This window comes from Ascaphus truei, chromosome 9 (genome assembly GCF_040206685.1).
Source record: "Ascaphus truei isolate aAscTru1 chromosome 9, aAscTru1.hap1, whole genome shotgun sequence".
NCBI classification, from domain to species: domain Eukaryota; kingdom Metazoa; phylum Chordata; class Amphibia; order Anura; family Ascaphidae; genus Ascaphus; species Ascaphus truei.
Window position 1 is genome coordinate 53,771,981 of NC_134491.1, and position 19,039 is coordinate 53,791,019.

Sequence of the window (19,039 nt, forward strand, 5' to 3'; positions counted from 1 at the left end):
CTTTATCTGACATTCATGTCTTTGCTAAAGCAATCATGCCGTTACATAGCAGCTCTCAGCCTCTGTCTGAAATGCTTAGGAAAGGCTCTCGCAGGAGAAAACACAATCTTTTTTTTTATTTTTTAAAAGTCTGAATAGGATTTATTTTCATTTGCTTTGGAAAGTACAATGGCTCGGTTTCACAAGGTTCCCCTTTCTGTCTTTTTATAGTACATTCTAAATGAACAAGAAGCCGAAATAAAGAAAGAGTTGTGGATGAAAGAGAATGCTGACTACCTTAAAGAACAAAAGGGTAAGCGTAGGCATTTAAAATTCAAGCTTGTCCTGCCAACAGTGTCACAGAAACTGACAGGACCCAGAAGCTGTCACTTTTGTTTGGTTACCTTTGCTGTTTTTCAGATAAGGAAGAACGTATCGCAAAAGAGAAGGAGCTGGGAATTTATAAAGAACAAAAGGTACACATTTTAATTCATTATGGATACTTCTTATCAAATATTTACAGTATTCTTGCATTTGATCTCTGAGAGCCAGTTGTGCAAACTTCTTTATGATTTTTGCTGAGACACACATTCTAACGTTTATTCACCAAGCTAACACCACCGTCTTTCTTCCCCCTGATCATCGCTTACCAATTTTTTTTCCCTTTTGGCCACCCTTAGAAAGAAAGAAATCAAATGTTTTTGTGCCTCAAGTTGGACCCCAGAAGGGCAACCTCCAGTGATCATTGTACTTGGATGGCCATGTTTCCTCTGCCCCCCTGTATTAGTAGACCTGCTGCTTTGCTTGCTCAGATCCTCTCCATGAATGAGAAGAGGGGCACGGGGGTTATGGAAATTGGATTGGTTGAACAGTTGGGAGACTAACCTAAAAATTATTAGGGTTGGTGTTAATGATGAAAACACTGCGCTTTTAAGAAGTGGGGTCCCATATAACCCTGCAGAAGTTTAGCCATGTTGCCGCAGAATATTTGATTGGAGTCAAACCAAAGTTAACCCCTCCCTCTCTCTCCCCTCCATCTCCCTCCCCCCTCCCTCCCCCCTCTCTCTCTCCCCCCCTCCCTCTCTCTCCCCTCCTCCCTCTCTCTCCCCCTCTCCCCTCCCTCTCTCTCTCTCCCCCTCCCTCTCTCTCCCTCTCTCTCCCTCTCTCCCCCTCCCTCTCTCTCTCCCCCTCCCTCTCTCTCTCCCCCTCCCTCTCTCTCCCCCCTCCCTCTCTCTCCCCCGTCCCTCTCTCTCCCCCTCCCTCTCTCTCCCCCCCTCCCTCTCTCTCCCCCCTCCCTCTCTCTCCCCCTCCCTCTCTCCCCCTCCCTCTCTCTCCCCCCTCCCTCTCCCCCCTTCCTCCCTCTCCCCCCCTTCCTCCCTCTCCCCCCTCCCTCTCCCCCCCCTCTCCCCCCTCCCTCCCTCTCCCACCTCCCTCCCTCTCCCCCCCTTCCTCCCTGTCCCCCCCCTCTCTCCCTCCCTCCCTCTCCCTCCCTCCCTCTCCCCCCCTCCCTCCCTCCCTCTCCCCCCCTCCCTCCCTCCCTCTCCCCCCCTCCCTCCCTCCCTCCCTCTCCCCCCCCTCCCTCCCTCCCTCCCTCTCCCCCCCCTCCCTCCCTCCCTCTCCCCCCCTCCCTCCCTCCCTCTCCCCCCCTCCCTCCCTCCCTCCCTCTCCCCCCCTCCCTCCCTCCCTCTCCCCCCCTCCCTCCCTCCCTCTCCCTCCCTCCCTCTCCCCCCCTCCCTCCCTCTCCCCCCTCCCTCCCTCTCCCCCCCTCCCTCCCTCTCCCCCCTCCCCCTCCCTCCCTCTCCCCCCTCCCCCTCCCTCCCTCTCCCCCCTCCCCCTCCCTCCCTCTCCCCCCTCCCTCCCTCTCCCCCCCTCCCTCTCCCTCCTCCCTCCCTCTCCCCCCTTCCTCCCTCTCCCCCCCCTTCCTCCCTCTCCCTCCGTCTCTGTCTCTCCTCCTCCCTCTCTCCCCCCTCCCTCTCTCTCCCCCCTCCCTCTCTCTCCCCCCTCCCTCCCTCTTTTTCTCTCCCTCCCTCTTCTCTCCCTCCCTCTCATTCCCTCCCCTCTCCTTCCCCCTCCCTCCCTCTCCTTCCCTCCCTCTCCTTCCCTCCCCTGTCTGTCTCTCCTCCTCTCTCCCTCCATCTCCTCCTCCCCCCTCCCTCTGCTCCTCCCCCTCTCTCCTTCTCTCCCTCTCCCCTCCCTTCGGCTAACACTTCCCCCTCCCCCTCTCTCCCATTAACTATCTCTCTCCCACTTAACGTCGCGTTATTAAAAAACAAATCAACATGGCGCTGCAACAATGTGGCATTAAGCCCATGCTAACGAGGCATTTGTCTTCCCGTATAATTGGCTTTGTGGATATGTAATAACCTATGAGAAAATAATGTCCGTCACGGATTTCGGTAGCATGACATTATGCGCCCTGTCTGACACAGCTATGGGGATCCAGCCTTGTGCATCACTACACACTTTCAAACTCCCACCGCTTCTTCGCTTAGTGATAATAGAAGATGCTGTTCAATGATCTTTAAGTAGGACAGTTGGATTTGTGTAATAGTGCTGTGTATTGCTTTCTTACAGCTAAAGACTGCAGGAGAAAGTGGCTTCGAACCATTCATTAGAGATTTATGATTACTTGGTTTTCCAAGTCAGTATGAAAAAAATAATGTTGAAATGTGCCTCGCTGTGTTTTATTTAATTTTTTTTAACATCGTGATTTGTTTGTTGTTTAGCCAAAGAAATCCTGCAAACGGAGGGCTCCCATCCAGGCGAGCACTGCCGGGGAGGCAATAGAGAAGATGTTGGAGCAGAAGAAAATCTCCAGCAAGATTAACTACGACGTGCTGAGGGACCTCAACAGCAAAGTGACCAGCACTCCAAAGGAGGAGGAGAACGGACTGGAAGACGGCATCACTGGCAGCAAACTGTCCCGTAGGAAATCTGCTGCCAGCAAAAATCTGGCCAGCCCTGCCATCCGCGGGGGCAAAAGGTACAGTGCCAGGCCGGTCGCATCACGCTTTGTCAGCATCCTTCATGCTTCAACCAAGATTGTGTGTTTTGTATCTAAAGCAGGGGTGGCCAACTCAGTCCTGCTCAATTGGTGGCTCAATCGAAGACTTCGCCTCTGATTGAGCCACCTGTGCTGAAGCAGGGACTGATTGAGCCACCTGTGCTAAAGCATGGATATCTTGAAAACCTGACTTGTCGGGGGGGCTTGAGGACAGAAGTTGAGCACCCCTAGTCTGCGTGTTAGTGGTATCCAGTGCATTGACATGAAACAAGCCTCCATTGAGGGTGTCATCCATTTATAAGATGTCATAAGGTCACCTTTTCATGTAAGCTCTTATTTGTGTTTAGGCAGTAGAACAATGGAGGCCCCTGAGGCAGCCAAGAGGCTATCTGATACGTGACTGAAGTTGGTTCAGTACTAACATTTAATTCATGTGTTCATGGGCAGTAGCCAAGGAAGACCACAAGACCAAATAACATACATATAAAAGCTTTATCAATTATTACCTATGCAGGGACACAGGTGCAATGTGGGCCTGTCAAGGGTTGCTCATTTGCAGTGAAGGATTGTTGCAGCTATACTTGGTTTAGGTTAAACGGTGATATTTTTGCAAGTTGCGATACCATTACATGAACACACCTGAGTTTTCATTGACGTATGTTGTACGTGGCCATCTGGGACCAAATCAAGTCTCCGTTTCAGATGTTATTTGGCGTTTCTCAATCATTTATTCTGTGTTATGTATGTAACCCCAGGCTTTATAGAACATGGGAATTCATGCAGGCAAACTGAGTATCGTTGTTCAAAACGGTGCAAAAGCTGTTTCCAACAGCATTGGGGGTAACACACCACCGTGAGGAATCGAGCTTTAATATCTTTTTGTAATGATTTACGGTCTTTCTTTTTTTAACCTCTTTGCATGTGTGGCACGGCCCTCTATCAGCAAAGTGTCTAAAGGCCATTTATAATCGGAAACAAAGACGGCAGACAGCAGTATGAATGACCCAGAACCATGACGTCAGTGGGCTTTTGTTTGATAGTTTGAGTTGTAGCCTTGTCGAAGGCATTCTACTTCTCAATGATGCAAATCAGTGCCCCAGTAGGGAAGTATTACAAGTGCCCTTGTGAATAACAGAAGCCTTGTTATTGTGAGCAACACACTCATTATTATTTCTTGAATTGTCTGGGCCAGCCTGAAGATTGTTTAACCTCTTTGATGCCAGAGAGCATGCAACACAGACTAAGTATTCTGTACGTGTGGTATTTACAAATCCTGTCCATTGTGTAATACAACATGTTCCCGATTATGACTTCTCACTGCTGCTTATAATACTGTGTTCCCGATTATATGGTGACCTTCTACATAAGACGACCCCCTAATTTCAGTAGTAGCTCTTTCTCTGTCTCTCTCTGTCTTTCTCTGTCTCTCTGTGTCTCTCTGTGTCTCTCTCTCTCGCTCTCTCTGTGCCTGTCTCTCTCGCTCTCTCTGTGTCTGTCTCTCTCGCGCTCTCTGTGTCTGTCTCTCTCGCTCTCTCTGTGCCTGTCTCTCTCGCTCTCTCTGTGCCTGTCTCTCTCGCTCTCTCTGTGTCTGTCTCTCTCGCTCTCTCTGTGCCTGTCTCTCTCGCTCTCTTCTCTCTGTGTCTGTCTCTCTCGCTCTCTCTGTGTCTGTCTCTCTCGCTCTCTCTGTGTCTGTCTCTCTCGCTCTCTCTGTGTCTGTCTCTCTCGCTCTCTCTGTGTCTGTCTCTCTCGCTCTCTCTGTGTCTGTCTCTCTCGCTCTCTCTGTGTCTGTCCCTCTCGCGCTCTCTGTGTCTGTCCCTCTCGCTCTCTCTGTGTCTGTCTCTCTCGCTCTCTCTGTGTCTGTCTCTCTCGCTCTCTTCTCTCTGTGTCTGTCTCTCTCGCTCTCTCTGTGTCTGTCTCTCTCGCTCTCTTCTCTCTGTGTCTGTCTCTCTCGCTCTCTCTGTGTCTGTCCCTCTCGCTCTCCCTGTGTCTGTCCCTCTCGCTCTCCCTGTGTCTGTCCCTCTCGCTCTCTCTGTGTTTGTCTCTCTCGCTCTCTCTGTGTCTGTCCCTCTCGCTCTCTCTCTCTGTGTATGTCTCTGTGTTTCTTTTCCTGCCACAAGCAACATGGCTGCTTCAGGCCCCCAAGGTGGAGCTTCCTCCGTTTTTCCCTCCTACCTCATACATACGACTGCTGATTGGCTTGAAAAGTGGGCGGGGCTGATTATAAAGCGAGTGTGTACTTTTCAACTTTAACTTTATTGAAAAAAACGTAACTGGTAATTAACCTCCAGCAGAAGTGAAAAGGTTTTTATGTTTTAGTAGTAAGGAAGGATGAGTAGTTGGATCGAATGAAGACACAGCTACTTCTTGAATCATGAAGTAGATAGGAAGATAAGGTGCCACGTGTTATAAATACATAAACCCATTATCTCTGCACCTGGAATTATGAGACCTGCCTAATAATTCGTTTGGGATTCTTTTTAAAAGTGCAATTCATCTCAAAGTTTTTTGAGAGAAATTGGAAAACCAGAGCATGTCTAAAAATAAATAACACTGATTTTGTCTTGTTAGTATTTTTTCCTCATTTAACCAAATGACTGTAAAACAATTACCCCTAACTGGTCTCTATTGCTTCTACCAAAAGTATATGGAAATCCAGACACGGCGCACACAGCAGAACACATTAGCTATGGGGTGGCCAACTCCAGTCCTCACGGGCCACCAACAGGTCAAGTTTTCAGGATATCCCTGCTTCAACACAGGTGGGCTCAGTCAGAGCAGGGATATCCTAAAAACCTGGTCTGTTAGTGGCCCGTTTGGACTGGCGTTGATACCCATGGTTTAATACTTGCTTACAAGTTTGATCAAAGGTAAACCTAACTCCGAGTCCCTGGAAGGTTGGCAGGGGAACAATCAGACACCCAGGATAGCCGAAAAGGCTTTGCTAGATACTTATTCCATATCTTTCCTTAGTGGAGAGAATGTTCTTCTGCAAATGACAAATGGTATTTGCACTTGTTTGTCCTTATTTGATATACAACGCTGTTCATATAATATACATAACTCTGTACCCCCCATCACTACAAATAAACGCTAATAATGGAATATTTTCAAAGTAGGGTTTCCCAGGGCCCCTCCTGTATCAGTAGTTGTGTGTGTGTGTGTGTGTGTGTGTGTGTGTGTGTGTGTGTGTGTTGTATAGTTGACACAATACCACATTTGACTAGGCCATGGAGACTTCAGTATAATGAAATCTTATCTGGTACGGTTGCTCTAGGCAGAAATCAATTGGTTAGCTTGACAGTCTTGTTTACTAAATACAACAATTGAAACTCTGATCTGTTGTGTCTGCTTTCCAAGCCACCCCAGACGGGAGGAGATAAATGATTTTTTTAACCCCTTCTTTGCTTGTTGTGACCTCGGTTTACTTTTGTTGGAGTGTTTTGCTCTTTAGGGCTTTATTCACATGCATTTTAACTACATTAATAATGTTCCATTGGTGATAAAAATGTGATTATGGACCTTTTTAAAGAAAAGAAAAACTTTAGCTCTTAACTTTAGCTCCTTACAGTGCATTTCGGAACAATATCCTGGGCGCCAGGGGACAAGAAATATTGGACTACTACCAGTGAGGAGATCTAGTAGCCAAATGTGACGGCTTTGATGCCTTTTCTATGGACCAACGTGAGACGACGTTGAATGTACACAAGCTTGTAAATCACTTATTCAGAGACCTCGAAAGTGCTTGTGCAATCAGTTTTAGAAGAATTTATAGGCCCACTGTATGCCGCAAAGCCATTATCACTTTGCTAGCAAGGCATTAATTCCTATTGACTTACATGCAATGTACGGAAAAAGGGCCTTAGTCAAGTTAGTACTTACCTGCAAATGAAACTAGCACTCGCCTATATCAAATACACATGATGTTTTCTTTTCAGTCCATTGAATACTCTGCACTATTCCTGGGAACAGAGAGATCAGATTCATGTCTGATTGCAGCTTTTATGGTATACCTTACATTTACTAGAAGTGCAATGTTATTAAATTACCCAGGAAGCAAAATCTTTTAGCATTGATAAAAAAAAATAACAGCAGAAGACGTTCCAAGTGTACATCTGAGCTGGCTAATGATATCCGAGAGGACAGGATGTATTATCAGAGTAATAATCTTGTCTGGTTAATTCCATGAACACCTTGTCTTGTAAAGAACGGAAAAGCACTGCAAGGAACAACTTTTATAGCTTGGTTCTTAATGCTGAGGGTGGTAAATACATTAGGGCAGAAGTTCTCAATTCCAGTCCTCAAGACCCCCCCCCCCCCCCCAAACCGGACAGGTTTTCAGGATATCACTGCTTCAGCACAGGTGGCTCAACCTGTGGCTCAGTCAAAGCTATGGGGGAAATAGCAACACCGCCTTTTCAAGGCGATTGGCAACAAAAACGATGATTTTGGTTAATATTTTTATCTCAACAGTTTGTTTCTGGGAGAAAAGTAACCTGCTGGAAATTGATATCCAGAACTGTACAAGTGATTGGAAATGTCAGTATATGCCACAACGACAACTGTTGCTTCTTTTAAAAAAAAATCTGTTCCTAACCCAGGTGCTTTAAAGGCATTGCCATCCTGTTTTAGTATAGTCAACACCTCGTGTCCCCTATCCCAGGGGTGCGCAAACTGGGGGGCGCACAACATTTTTTGGGGTGGACACGGCGGATACAGAGGCCCCGCGCTCTTCCCCCAAGGCATTTAAATTCAATGCCGGGGACAGCGCGGGGCGTCTGAACTCTATCCTACCTTGGCTCAGAAGACGCGTTGCTGTGGTGACGCGGTGTCAAATGACACCGCTGCGACATTTGAAGCTGTCTGAAGGTATGGGGGGGGGGGAGGCGCGAACACAGGAGGAGTGGTGGCAGGGGGGCGCAGCGCCCAATCTTTGCGCACACCTATCCTATCCCACGGATATGAACAACATGCATGGCTTTATTTCTCCGGGTTATGTGCTCAGAGGCTTCTTCAGACATCATTTTGTTACTCTCTTTAGTGTCTTTCTTTATTACATAAATGCAGGATATGTTAAACACAGAAAGCACAGCACAGGCTAATACTTTTTCTAATAATATATTGTCCGAATGGATAAAGGTGTGTTGTAATTCTGCTCCGTATTGTTTCATTCTTCAGCATGATTATTTTCCGGGGAGTTGCAAGGCTTGAGGTGATACTTTTACAACCAAACCACTTGTTGTCTTTGAATAATTGATGCTTCAAGTCATTTGAAGTATTGACATGGGATATCAGCATTATAGACTTCCTTATATCCTGTTACAAATGTGTTTCTTATAGGGACAGAGGTGACTTGTTGCTGCATTTATTCAGAGTAGATACACACACACACACACACACACACACACACACACACACACACACACACACACACACACACACACACACACACACACACACACACACACACACACACACACACACACACACACACACACACACACACACACACACACACACACACACACACACACTATATTTGCTAAATTGGTGCTTCCCTAACCACTTTACCTCTTTTAGGACATAACAGCACTCCTCCTAGTTTTCAACCTTAGGTATGATCCTTTACCTCTACTGTACAAAGTGTGCTTTGAGTATACCGTTTACAATTCTTAGTACATTGCGCACAATTCCGCACGATAGTTCAGTGTGTAATGAATGTGCCCCCTTTTGTGCTGGAGTGGAATAATACACAAAATGTTTGTTTTCCGAAGTAAGCAAATTTCATAACACCATAATTTGCCATCAAGATTAAATGTGTGGCCAGTGTGTAATAAGTACTGCAACACAGACTTATAGCTGTATCAATCATTGTTGGTGCTATTGGTGTTAGGAACATAATCTAACACAAACTCATTAACCCTCATCAAAATATATAATCTGGAGTGATTAGTATCTGTTGCTGGTTTTAGACGTTTGCTGATGGGGAGAATACATACTGTACAGTACTGAAACCTAATACAGGAGTAATATATCGCTTCTTGCTGGCATCCTAAAATCTATCCTCTGTCGTCATGCCCTACAATTTCTATTAAAGGTTTATAAAACAAAACCATTAAAGGTAATGGCTCAAGGGAAATACTTATGTATAGCAGGGGTGGTGTGAGAGAATACAATTAAAAGTGGCGTTCCATTTCTGAAGTTTGGATGTATGCTGAAACCTGCCTTCTTAGATTATAGGAAGTTGTGTCTTAGAGCAGGGGTGCGCAAAATCTTCTGGGGGGGGGGGGGGGGGGAGAGGCACAAGCTTAGATGCCCCACGCTATTCCCCCAACACTTCAATTAAATGCCGGGGAGCGCGCGCGAGGCCTCTGTAATATCCCTTCCCTGCTCTCTGGCAATGCGACATCACGTGACGTCAGATGACGCCGGAGAAACCGTAAGGGGGGTGCCAACGGGGGGAGAGCAGGCAGTGGGCACAGACAAAAAAGTTTGCCCACCCCTGGCTTAGAGCCACGAATTGAACCCCCCCCAAAAAAATTAAAACCCATGATAATAAATCTGACATTATCTGATGCGCAAACGTAATTTTTTTTTTTTTTGTAATTTGCAAGCCTGTGTGTTATGATAAAAACGATATCAGTGTTAATCCCTTTTATATGTTTGATATTATTTGACACGACAGACGGCTCGGTGAATTTAACGTAAACCGGTCTCCTCATGCTATTGGCTCATGAAAAAAGCATGAGGGGAGAATCCCCAGGAGAAGGCATCTTTCTGTGTCTCTGTATATAACTAGGCCATCATTACACGATCTGTTGGGCATTTTACTGCTATGAGTCTCTCTCTGTTGCCCTTCGCTCACGCTCTTGTCATGCGGTTCTCTGTGATATCACGTTGCAGTCTCTCTGTTACCCTATCTGTATCTGTCTGTGTGTGTCTCTCACTATTGTCTAGAACAGAGGATGGCAACCCGTGGCCCACGTCACGGCATTTGTAATGGCCTGCGTGGTACTCTGGGATCACGTCATCCTCCACCCCCTGCCTGAAGTGTGGTCCTCTCCTAGGAGTCTGGGCCAAAGTTCTGAATCCAGAACCCACCGCGGGACCCCAGCTCCCCTCTGGTGTGGAACCGGAGACAAACCTACCCCCCCTGTTAAAATTCTTGGGCGGCTGAGAAGGTGGGGGGGGGGGGGGGAGGGGGTTGGATGGCAGGACAGTGGCCCATGTGCCCATTTATAGGCATGGCTGAAAAAAATGGTTGGCTACCCCTTGTTTAGAGTGTCCCCCTCTTTCCCCGTTTTTATTTCCCGTGGCTTTAGAATGCAGGATGGGTTGCCATTCCGTTCAGAGTATGAAATCCCGATAGTGAGCTGCCTTTAAAGACCACCAAGATCATGCAATGTCGTAGTGATATAAACACGTTGTGTACTTGGAAAGATGTGTGGAACATGATGGATGACACACGTAGGGTGCATCTGAATCCTTGAGATACAGGGTAGCCAACTCCAGTCTTCAAGGGTTCACCAACAGGTCAGGTTTTTAGGATATCCCTGCTTCAGCACAGGTGGCTTAGTCGAAGACATGCCACGCTCTCATCCTTGTCTCTGATAAGGGAAGGTACTGTGATATGCACAATGATCATGGTCACAGATGTAACACTTTGTCTATGATACTGTACAGGACTCTAGGCACTAATTACAACACTCCTCGCCATCAAAGTTCATGTTCTTTCATACAGGCAGACGTGAGATGCTGATAAGTACAGAAGGGGAAGAAAAAAATGTGTATTAAGTAAGAATATCCATCAATCATGGCCATGTCAGGTACTCTGATACATATTGTATACAGATAAACATTTCAAAATAGAATAATAACACTGGCAGCCATTGCTGTTATACATGTTCGTACATTACAATTACAAATGCAATAATATAGCTATTGCACACTCACTGCTGAAACCCGCTATTTATTATCAGTTATGCACAAATCATCTTATTCATACATATTCGTGGACTTGTGGCACGGTGGAAGTATCGGGTGAGTTTGTTGCAGAAATAGCCCTTTATATATAGACCTTTACTAGTGCCATTCTGTGCTTGTCAGAATGACAACCTACATAAGTGATTTTTACATTTGCAATAATTCTAGTGGCAGCTGTAATGTTCACTCACAAATGTTCTTCGCATACAGAATATTGCAAATGTAACCCATAAAATGTCCCAATGTCGGTAATAGAAACAACATAAAAATGTTTTCAGATCAAGATCTTGTCCGATTGCATTCTCCTGCGTTTAGGTTTTCACTGTAGTTATGTGAACTGTTGTATTAGAAGCTGGAAATCAGATTATTATTATTTTTGCTGAGTTCCTTGGAAATGTGGCTTAGACAGATCCAATCCTTTATTTGATCATTATGTTTGTATACGTACAGTAGTTATGTTTGTTACAGACACGGCTTAACTCATTCACTGCCAGCCAGAGTATCAGCATGCAGACTCCTCTGGCCTTAAGGGCGTATGGAAGCAAAGCCAAAGTTTGTTGGCTTCTCTCTAGACCAGGGCTGGCCAACTCCAGTCCTCCGGGCACACCACCAGGCCAGGTTTTAAGGATATCCTTTCTTCAGCATAGGTGGCTCAGTCAATGATTGAGCCACCTGTGCTGAAGCAGGGATATCCTGAAAACCTGAGCTGTTGGTGGCCCTTGAGGACTGGAGTTGGCCGTCCCTTCTGTAGGGCTTTTAAAGGACAAGTAAATGTTATATTGCTAGCAATCTCTGCTACAAATGGGGGTTCTCTGTATTTTTTTCCCCGTCTTATATATTTCGAAAGAAGTGCTTAGTACTGCAACTGCACATCGCTCTTCCATTTACTTACTTCGTGTTTATCTTATCAACGTGTGTGCGCCTTCTAACCCAGGTCCCATTCTTGGGATTAAAGCTGGTTTTAAAGAAAGTGCTGTGTATATTGTGAGGCTGATAATGCTGAAACTAAAAGGCATCATAGAAGCCCATTACTTTAGTGCAACACGCTGTTCATGCTACGTTACATCGATGAACAACTGGCTAGTTCAAAAAGGTTTCCACCATTTAAATGTGCAAAGGCAGATGATTGTGATAATACTGAAGAAGCGATTGAACCATTAATGTCAAGTTTGAAGTATTTTTATTTGAATCCGTGGTTACCTGGCTACATCCATAGTCTATAAGAGGTGGACAACTCCAGTCCTAAAGAACCACCATCAGGTTAAGTTTTAAGGATATCCCTGCTTCAGCACAGGTGGCTCAGTCTTTGAGTCACCTGTGCTGAAGCAGGGATATCCTTCAAACCTAACCTGTTGGTGGCCCTTGAGGACTGGAGTTGCCCACCTCTGCTCTATAACCTAACGGGATTCTAAAATGTATCAGTTGTATAACATGACAAACCAGGATTCTAATACAACATTCATTATTTTGGTATATACATTTATACATATATACATGTCAACAATGGAGCACGAGTAGGATCAATAGTCGATACTGTGCTTTTTAGTGGTTTCCATTTAGCCACAGTTGGGTCTGGGGAGTTCATCTTGCAAATTAATTTCAAGCATTTACATTTTGTGCTTTCTTAAAACAAAAAATTCCTGAAAGCTATTAATTTTATAACAAATTATTTGTGCCGCTAACCTTTGGTGACCAGCAGATTTCATTAATGCAAAAAGTCTTTGAAGGTGGTGGATTACATGTGTACTGTACTTCCAGTATACAATGTGAGTGGAAATAAGTTATTATAAGCAAAGGTTTTTATTTCCTTCTTTTGTTGTAAAAAATAAATTCCAATATTCATCCATTTGATTTGGGAATCGGCGAAAATGAAAAGAAAAAACTACTCTGAACCTTATTGAATGTTGTATTGAAAGCTGGGGCTGTGAGGCTGCCTGCCAACGAGTGGAATTTGTCTAAATATGGGTACTGTGTGTCTTGTACGTGGGTATGTGCGCAAACGTGTCTGCCGCAAAGAGACATTGAGTAGATTTGCACTAATCTTGCAATAAACAGATCTGTTTTTGGAGTGGCGAAGGTGTATTTGCGATGTATATTTATGGAAGGGGCCCAAGGAACATTTTATTTTTATTCTGAGGTGGGGGGTCTGGGATATAAAAGGGATTGTAAGCCCTGGACTACATCATGTAGCAGAATCACTTGTAGATTGTCACAGCGCCATTTAATCGGCATACACCAAGTTACTTAATCTGCACACGTCAAACAAAATCGACCTGTGCTGCTTATATATCCAGATATGACACTTACCTAGAGAAGAATAATTCAAATCCTTGGTTTACATGTCATTGAAACGGGTCACACATACACCTCTGCAAAAAGCCAAATCTTAATCAGTCAGTCCTGCACTTTGTAATCTCATACGTATTCTTGATGTTTATAAGTGGGTACATTTAAATAGAAATTCCATTGTGATTTTATACGATTATGCTGGTGATACAAAGTTATCTTGAAAATGATTTGCGCTGTAGCTGTCCTTCACTGGGCTAAGGCTTGCGATATTGATCATGTGTTATAAATACCACAAGGACTAATGCTTTTTTTTTTTTTACACCAATCTTGCGTGATAGATTCTATCCCTCTATCCGCTACATGAGGTTTACATCGACGGGTGATCATGAATTAAGTTACATCCTTAAGCATGTCCTATTTGGTAGAACACGGTATGTAAAAGGATGTGTATAGATATCTGCTCTATAAGCAGATGAAGCGCTTAGAGGAGTTCTTAAATTGTATAATTATGAGTTAATGTTCCTGTTCGTAAATGCGGCAGCAATTACAAGTTGGAGGCTGACTCGGTTAGTGAGAAGGGGAAGGTAACATATCTGACCTAGACGAGCACTACAGTCCTAATAAATGCCCTCCTGGAGAAGTTTGGGAACAACCAGTGATGCCAGTCAGGTATGCCTGAAATCTAACCTGCAGTGCTAGTTTGCAAAAGCTTTCTTGCCACTCTGATAAGATGGGTGCTCCCTCTGTTTGGAGTAACGGAGAGAGAGAAATTAATATTGTAGACTGTTGAATAACTCCCCGTTAATATCCTCTAAAGATGGTTTAATAAATGTTTTTATTTTTATTTTATCCCTGGCACCCAATATCCTTTTATTTTGTCCTCTCTGCACTTCCTTGTTCCTGCTTTGCTTAACCAACGGTAAAATAAAATAGCATGCCTGATATACACCAGCGTAACTATTTGCCTGGTACCATTTCCTACAGAGTGTGGCCCCTGGGCTGTGAAAAAGGGAGCTGCAGTGAAAAGATCCACTTTGCCCTCCAGCAGCTCTGTGACTGGCAGCTCCTTGTGCTTTGTGGTAACTTTTGTTTTCAAAGGTGGCGTAACGAGTTATTTTCTAGCATTTAAAAAAAAAAAACGGTAATGTGCAAACTATAGCTAACTGGAATGAAAATCGGGCAGTTTGACCTGTCCCATAATACTGTTTTCAGAAGTAGATGAAATGACTCGGGCTCCATAAATATCATCAATAAGCCATGGGTTATTATGAATTTTACAGACAATAAATGCGTAGGTGTAATATTTTATCACCTGTGCTCCTCAGAGCAAATGCAGCTTCACATAACTTGAACGTCTATTTATGACACGGTCTTTGTGATTGATTAGAAGTGGCAGATTTATTTCTGCTTCAAGTCTTTCCATTAGCACCTCTAATAACCATCTGGCAGACAGAAGCCAAACTTGTAAGATAGCCTGCAATCTTGTTAGATATTACAAGGTTTCGTAGTGCTCTCTGCCAGTGTCCAGATGAGACGTTCAACATTTAAACTTCTAGCTTTTTGCACTGCTTATTACTCTGTGAAATCAGTTCCAGACCACAGTTTAGTTTCAATAGAAATTGCCCGCCCCCCCACCCCCATTCTTTCTGCTCATGGTATTTCCGCTTCATTATCGTGTACGTGCCTTTTGAAGGACCCCAGCGTAAAAGGAGTTCCCAGGTCTTAGCCAGTTGGTAAAGGAATCACTTGAAAATTAGTGATACCTTGTAAAAGACGCATCCCACCCCTGCAACAAATCATCATTTCTTTTGTTCTGCTCCTATTTTAAAATGTGATGTTGTTTATTTTTTTCCAAAGCCGCCTCACTCAAAATGTTCATCAGATCATGTTGACATTTGGCATGTTTTCCGAGCTCTAATTGGGCCAAACAATGGTTCATCACGATTGTGGTTTGAGATCTTTTGAGAATCCAAGTCTTTGTCACAGAGAGGAAGAAGATGTATGAAGAGCATTCTTTGACTTCTCGAAAGCTGAAAGGCAACGACTTGCATGAAGAATGATTATTATTTTTTTCATTCCTGCCTAACCACTGGTGCAGAACACTTGGTTAGAATCCAAAACATTGTATTTAATAAATGGAGATCACGTAACTTTCCTGATTGTTCTGCCTCCTTTGGATTCCTAAGGCTGCGCTTATAGTGCCGGCGATGCGATGTTGCGGCAAAACAAATGTATTGCCGCCGTCGCGTGCACTTATAGTAAGCGCGGTGCGAATTTCTGAAGCTCATCAAATTTAGATTTTTCAGAGGCTGTCGCCGCCGCCACGTGTGACAGCCTCTGAACCAATCAAAGACCTGGTCGCCCGCGACGTCGCCGGAAAGCGATTTACAACTTTCGCCAGCGGCAACGGGTGACGTTATCCGTCGCCGTCGCGCGCACTATAAGCGCGGCCTAAAGCAGCACTTCTTTAACACAGGCTGTGCTGAAAATCTGTGTAATACGGCAGGCATACCCTTATAGGGGTCCATGTTAAAATGGACATGACATGCAAATGAGCACACACTCACCTTTTGCTTAATTTCCCAGAATCCCTGGCTGCAGTGGGAGCACCTAAGTGATAATGGTGAAAAACAGGGTTGCAGACCTGTCTGAGACGTGAATGTGCTCACAAGTGATAGTTTGTTACTGTAAAGCAGCTTTATAATTGTCGACTATTTTGCATAGCCAGTGATTACCAAGCTCTCCATTGACCCCTTGAGGACTGAAGATCTTGAACAAAGGAGGAAGCGTGGCTCAGTGAGTAAAGACACTGACTGGCACTGAGTTTGAAGCAGGGGAACCTGGTTCAATTCCCGGTGTCGGCTCCTTGTGACCTCACTGCAAGTCACTTTATCTCCCTGTGCCTCAGGGACCAAAAACATAGATTGTAAGCTGTACCTGCAAAATGTCTCTGTAAAGCGCTACGTAAAAACTAGCAGCGCTATACAAGAACATGCTAAAAAACAACAGAGTGCTGAGGCTTACGGTCATTAGTACTTTTTTTTAGTCATTGTTGCTCTGTTGGTCCCAGAGAAAGTTGGACAGCAGGTATTGATAACATTTATTGGACCAACATAAAACCTATACATAGATGTTACGTACGTTTTTGGAACTAGGTGTTCTGCATATTAAATGCCTTCTAGTTTGAGGCCAGGATTAATGTGACCAACATTTAGTTATGAGCCTGGTCGGTCAGATGTCTCCGGAGTTTGAGACTGTCTGAGTGCCTTCAATTGATTAGCCGAGAAGACCAATGATTTAAATCTACAATACTAAAGCCTTTTATCTTCAATACAGAGTTGGTCTTTGAGTTTCTGATACTGTTATTTTGATCAGTGAAAGCTGCCCTACTTGCTTGACAAGCTGTCTTAGGTGAAACTTTAACTGACAGCGATGAGAATTGCATCAGCCCTGGATCATCTAGCAGAATGGAAGCAGTTAAACATGCTTTGTGTCAGCAGCATCATTTACGTACATCAGAGCTGCAGAAGAACCCAGTGCTTGGAAAGAAACATCCTAATCTATTTTACCCTCAAGTCAAAGCTACAGATCTTTATTCTCTGTAGACTGTTCTGGATAAACTCGAGAGACCTAAAGCTACAGGCAACAACAAAAAAAGAGTTTTAAGAGTATATCAAAAATGAAGTTTCAGTTTATTTACCCCTATATACTTCTGCGTTGACCAGATTGCACATTTTAAGAATAGAACAGCGGTCCGGATATCCTATACCAGTGGGTTTCAACCTTTTCTGTATCTCTGGGCACCCCTAATCACAGTGCTTAGTTGCTGAGGCACCCCCACAACAGGACAGTTAGTCACAGAAGACACAGGACAGGTGCAGTCACAGAACAGAAAACTGGACAGACAGCCACACAGCAGCCCGTGCTGCTTCCTCTCTGCGTGGCCACACCCCCGGCTGCTGACACCACCACCTGATTGGCTGCTGCTGGATAATGAAGCGAATGGAGGAAATTGCCCTGCTTTTTCTCTGCTCTTCACCCTTTTGATCCTCACGGAACCCCAGGGTGCCACGGAACCCCAGGGTGCCACGGAACCCCAGGGTGCCACGGAACCACAGGGTGCCACGGAACCCCAGGGTGCCACGGAACCCCGGCTGGGAAACACTGCCCAGTGATCTTACACAATACGGTGATCTTGTTTAATTATCTTCAAAATAAATGATGGTTGCCTAATGTCCAAACCTAGCAAATGAAACAACAAGGTAGCAAATATGCTATATATTCAGTCGCAAGATTGTTGGTCCATGTCCCACTAATGTCAGTGAGATGTTGGGGGAAATTTACCTGCAAATGTAAACTTCCAAAAAGTGATTACTGCACGTGCAACCCGTAACAACACGCCTGCGCTTCAGCAAAGCGTTGTAAGTTAGTTTACAGCATTGGTGGGCAACTGGCGGCCCCTGGGGGATTTACCTGTGTTCCCCAACCACTGCCCACCCCAGCAGCGGCTCTCCCTCTCACCCCAGCACAGTAGTAGTGGAGATGTTGCTGCTGAGGATTGCAGATTCTCCCTTCTCCCTGAGCTGCCTAATGACCGTGCTTATCACTAGTTCCCAGTGTAAGGAGAGGAGCGGGACATTATTCATCAGTGAGCCGGCGTTAGGAAGCTGACTGGGGAGAAGCCCCTACCCACGGCTGCAATGTCCCTCCTGCCTGTGAGACATATCGAACAAAATCTATATCAGCACTAAAGAGTTCACCTGAAGAAATATGTGAAAATTAAAAACGTGATTTATAAATGTGCACGTACAAGAAAAGATCACGTGCTGACCAACAATATGATATTAAAGCAGCAATACAGGTTAACTGTTTTTTTTTTTTTAAGTTTTATTTTTTTATTACAGGTTTGAAGCAGGGGGTCTCTGGAGCTGAACTGTGTTACTTTCAGGGGACCCCATGCTTTCAGAGATACTTACCTCTGTGGGCGGTGCCGGTATCTCTGCAGAATTTAAAGGTCCAGGTCATATGGGCCAATAGGAAGCTGCACCGGATGACGTCACGGCTTCCTATTGGCCCATGGACGCGGGACATTTAAACAACGCCATTAGATTAAGGAGCACCGTTTCTCTGCCTGTGGGGATACCGGCAGCACTACAGAGATAAGTATTGCTGGAAGCAGGGGGTCCACAGAGCTTAAATTAACAGGGTTCAGCTCTGGAGACCCCCTGCTCCAACCATGTAATAATAAGAAATATAAAGTGAACCCATATTGCTGCTTTAAATAATAGATGTTGGTGAATAAATGCAAAGTGCAGAAAATATTAAATCACCTTACAGGTAGTAAACTTGTTTCAATGTCCCAGAAAAAAGTACAGCTATATCCTTATAGGTATTGTCTCACATGGAGAGCAAGAGATGATATTTCTCATTGATGAGACCTTAATTGATGGTCTGGGATAAGTATGCAATTCAGGAGGAGTATAGTATATATATATTATATATAGATAGATATAGATTATATAGATATAGATATATAGATATATATAGACAGTGGTCGACAAATCACCAAAAAATCTACTCGCCGAACAAAAAAAATCTACTCGCCACCTAGTACCAAACGTGTGCTGCTTGGGCCAATAGGAGCTCGCCACAATGTTAAATCCACACGCCCGGGGCGTGTAAATGTATAGGTTTGTCAAACACTGGATATAGATATAGAGATATATAGATAGAGATATATAGATATAGATTCTTCGATTAGAATCAACCACGGAGAAATGTAAAGTA

At 44.7% G+C, this 19,039-nt stretch overlaps 1 protein-coding gene and 1 long non-coding RNA gene across 2 annotated transcripts in view; one reads left to right on the forward strand and one right to left on the reverse strand.

Moving 5' to 3' along the window:
• BRF1 (BRF1 general transcription factor IIIB subunit) overlaps window positions 1–19,039 on the forward strand; it is a 150,549-nt gene that overhangs the window by 117,351 nt on the left and 14,159 nt on the right. The window contains exons 13-15 of the mRNA XM_075614901.1: window positions 211–292; window positions 400–455; window positions 2,706–2,962. Of these exons, the coding sequence (XP_075471016.1) occupies window positions 211–292; window positions 400–455; window positions 2,706–2,962 (395 nt within the window). The remainder of the gene's footprint in view (window positions 1–210; window positions 293–399; window positions 456–2,705; window positions 2,963–19,039) is intronic.
• LOC142503040 (uncharacterized) lies at window positions 10,234–15,918 on the reverse strand. Its single transcript, XR_012803924.1, has 3 exons — window positions 15,820–15,918; window positions 13,271–13,332; window positions 10,234–10,735 (listed from the first exon to the last, which is right to left on the reverse strand). It is a non-coding gene; the product is annotated as an uncharacterized LOC142503040 (long non-coding RNA).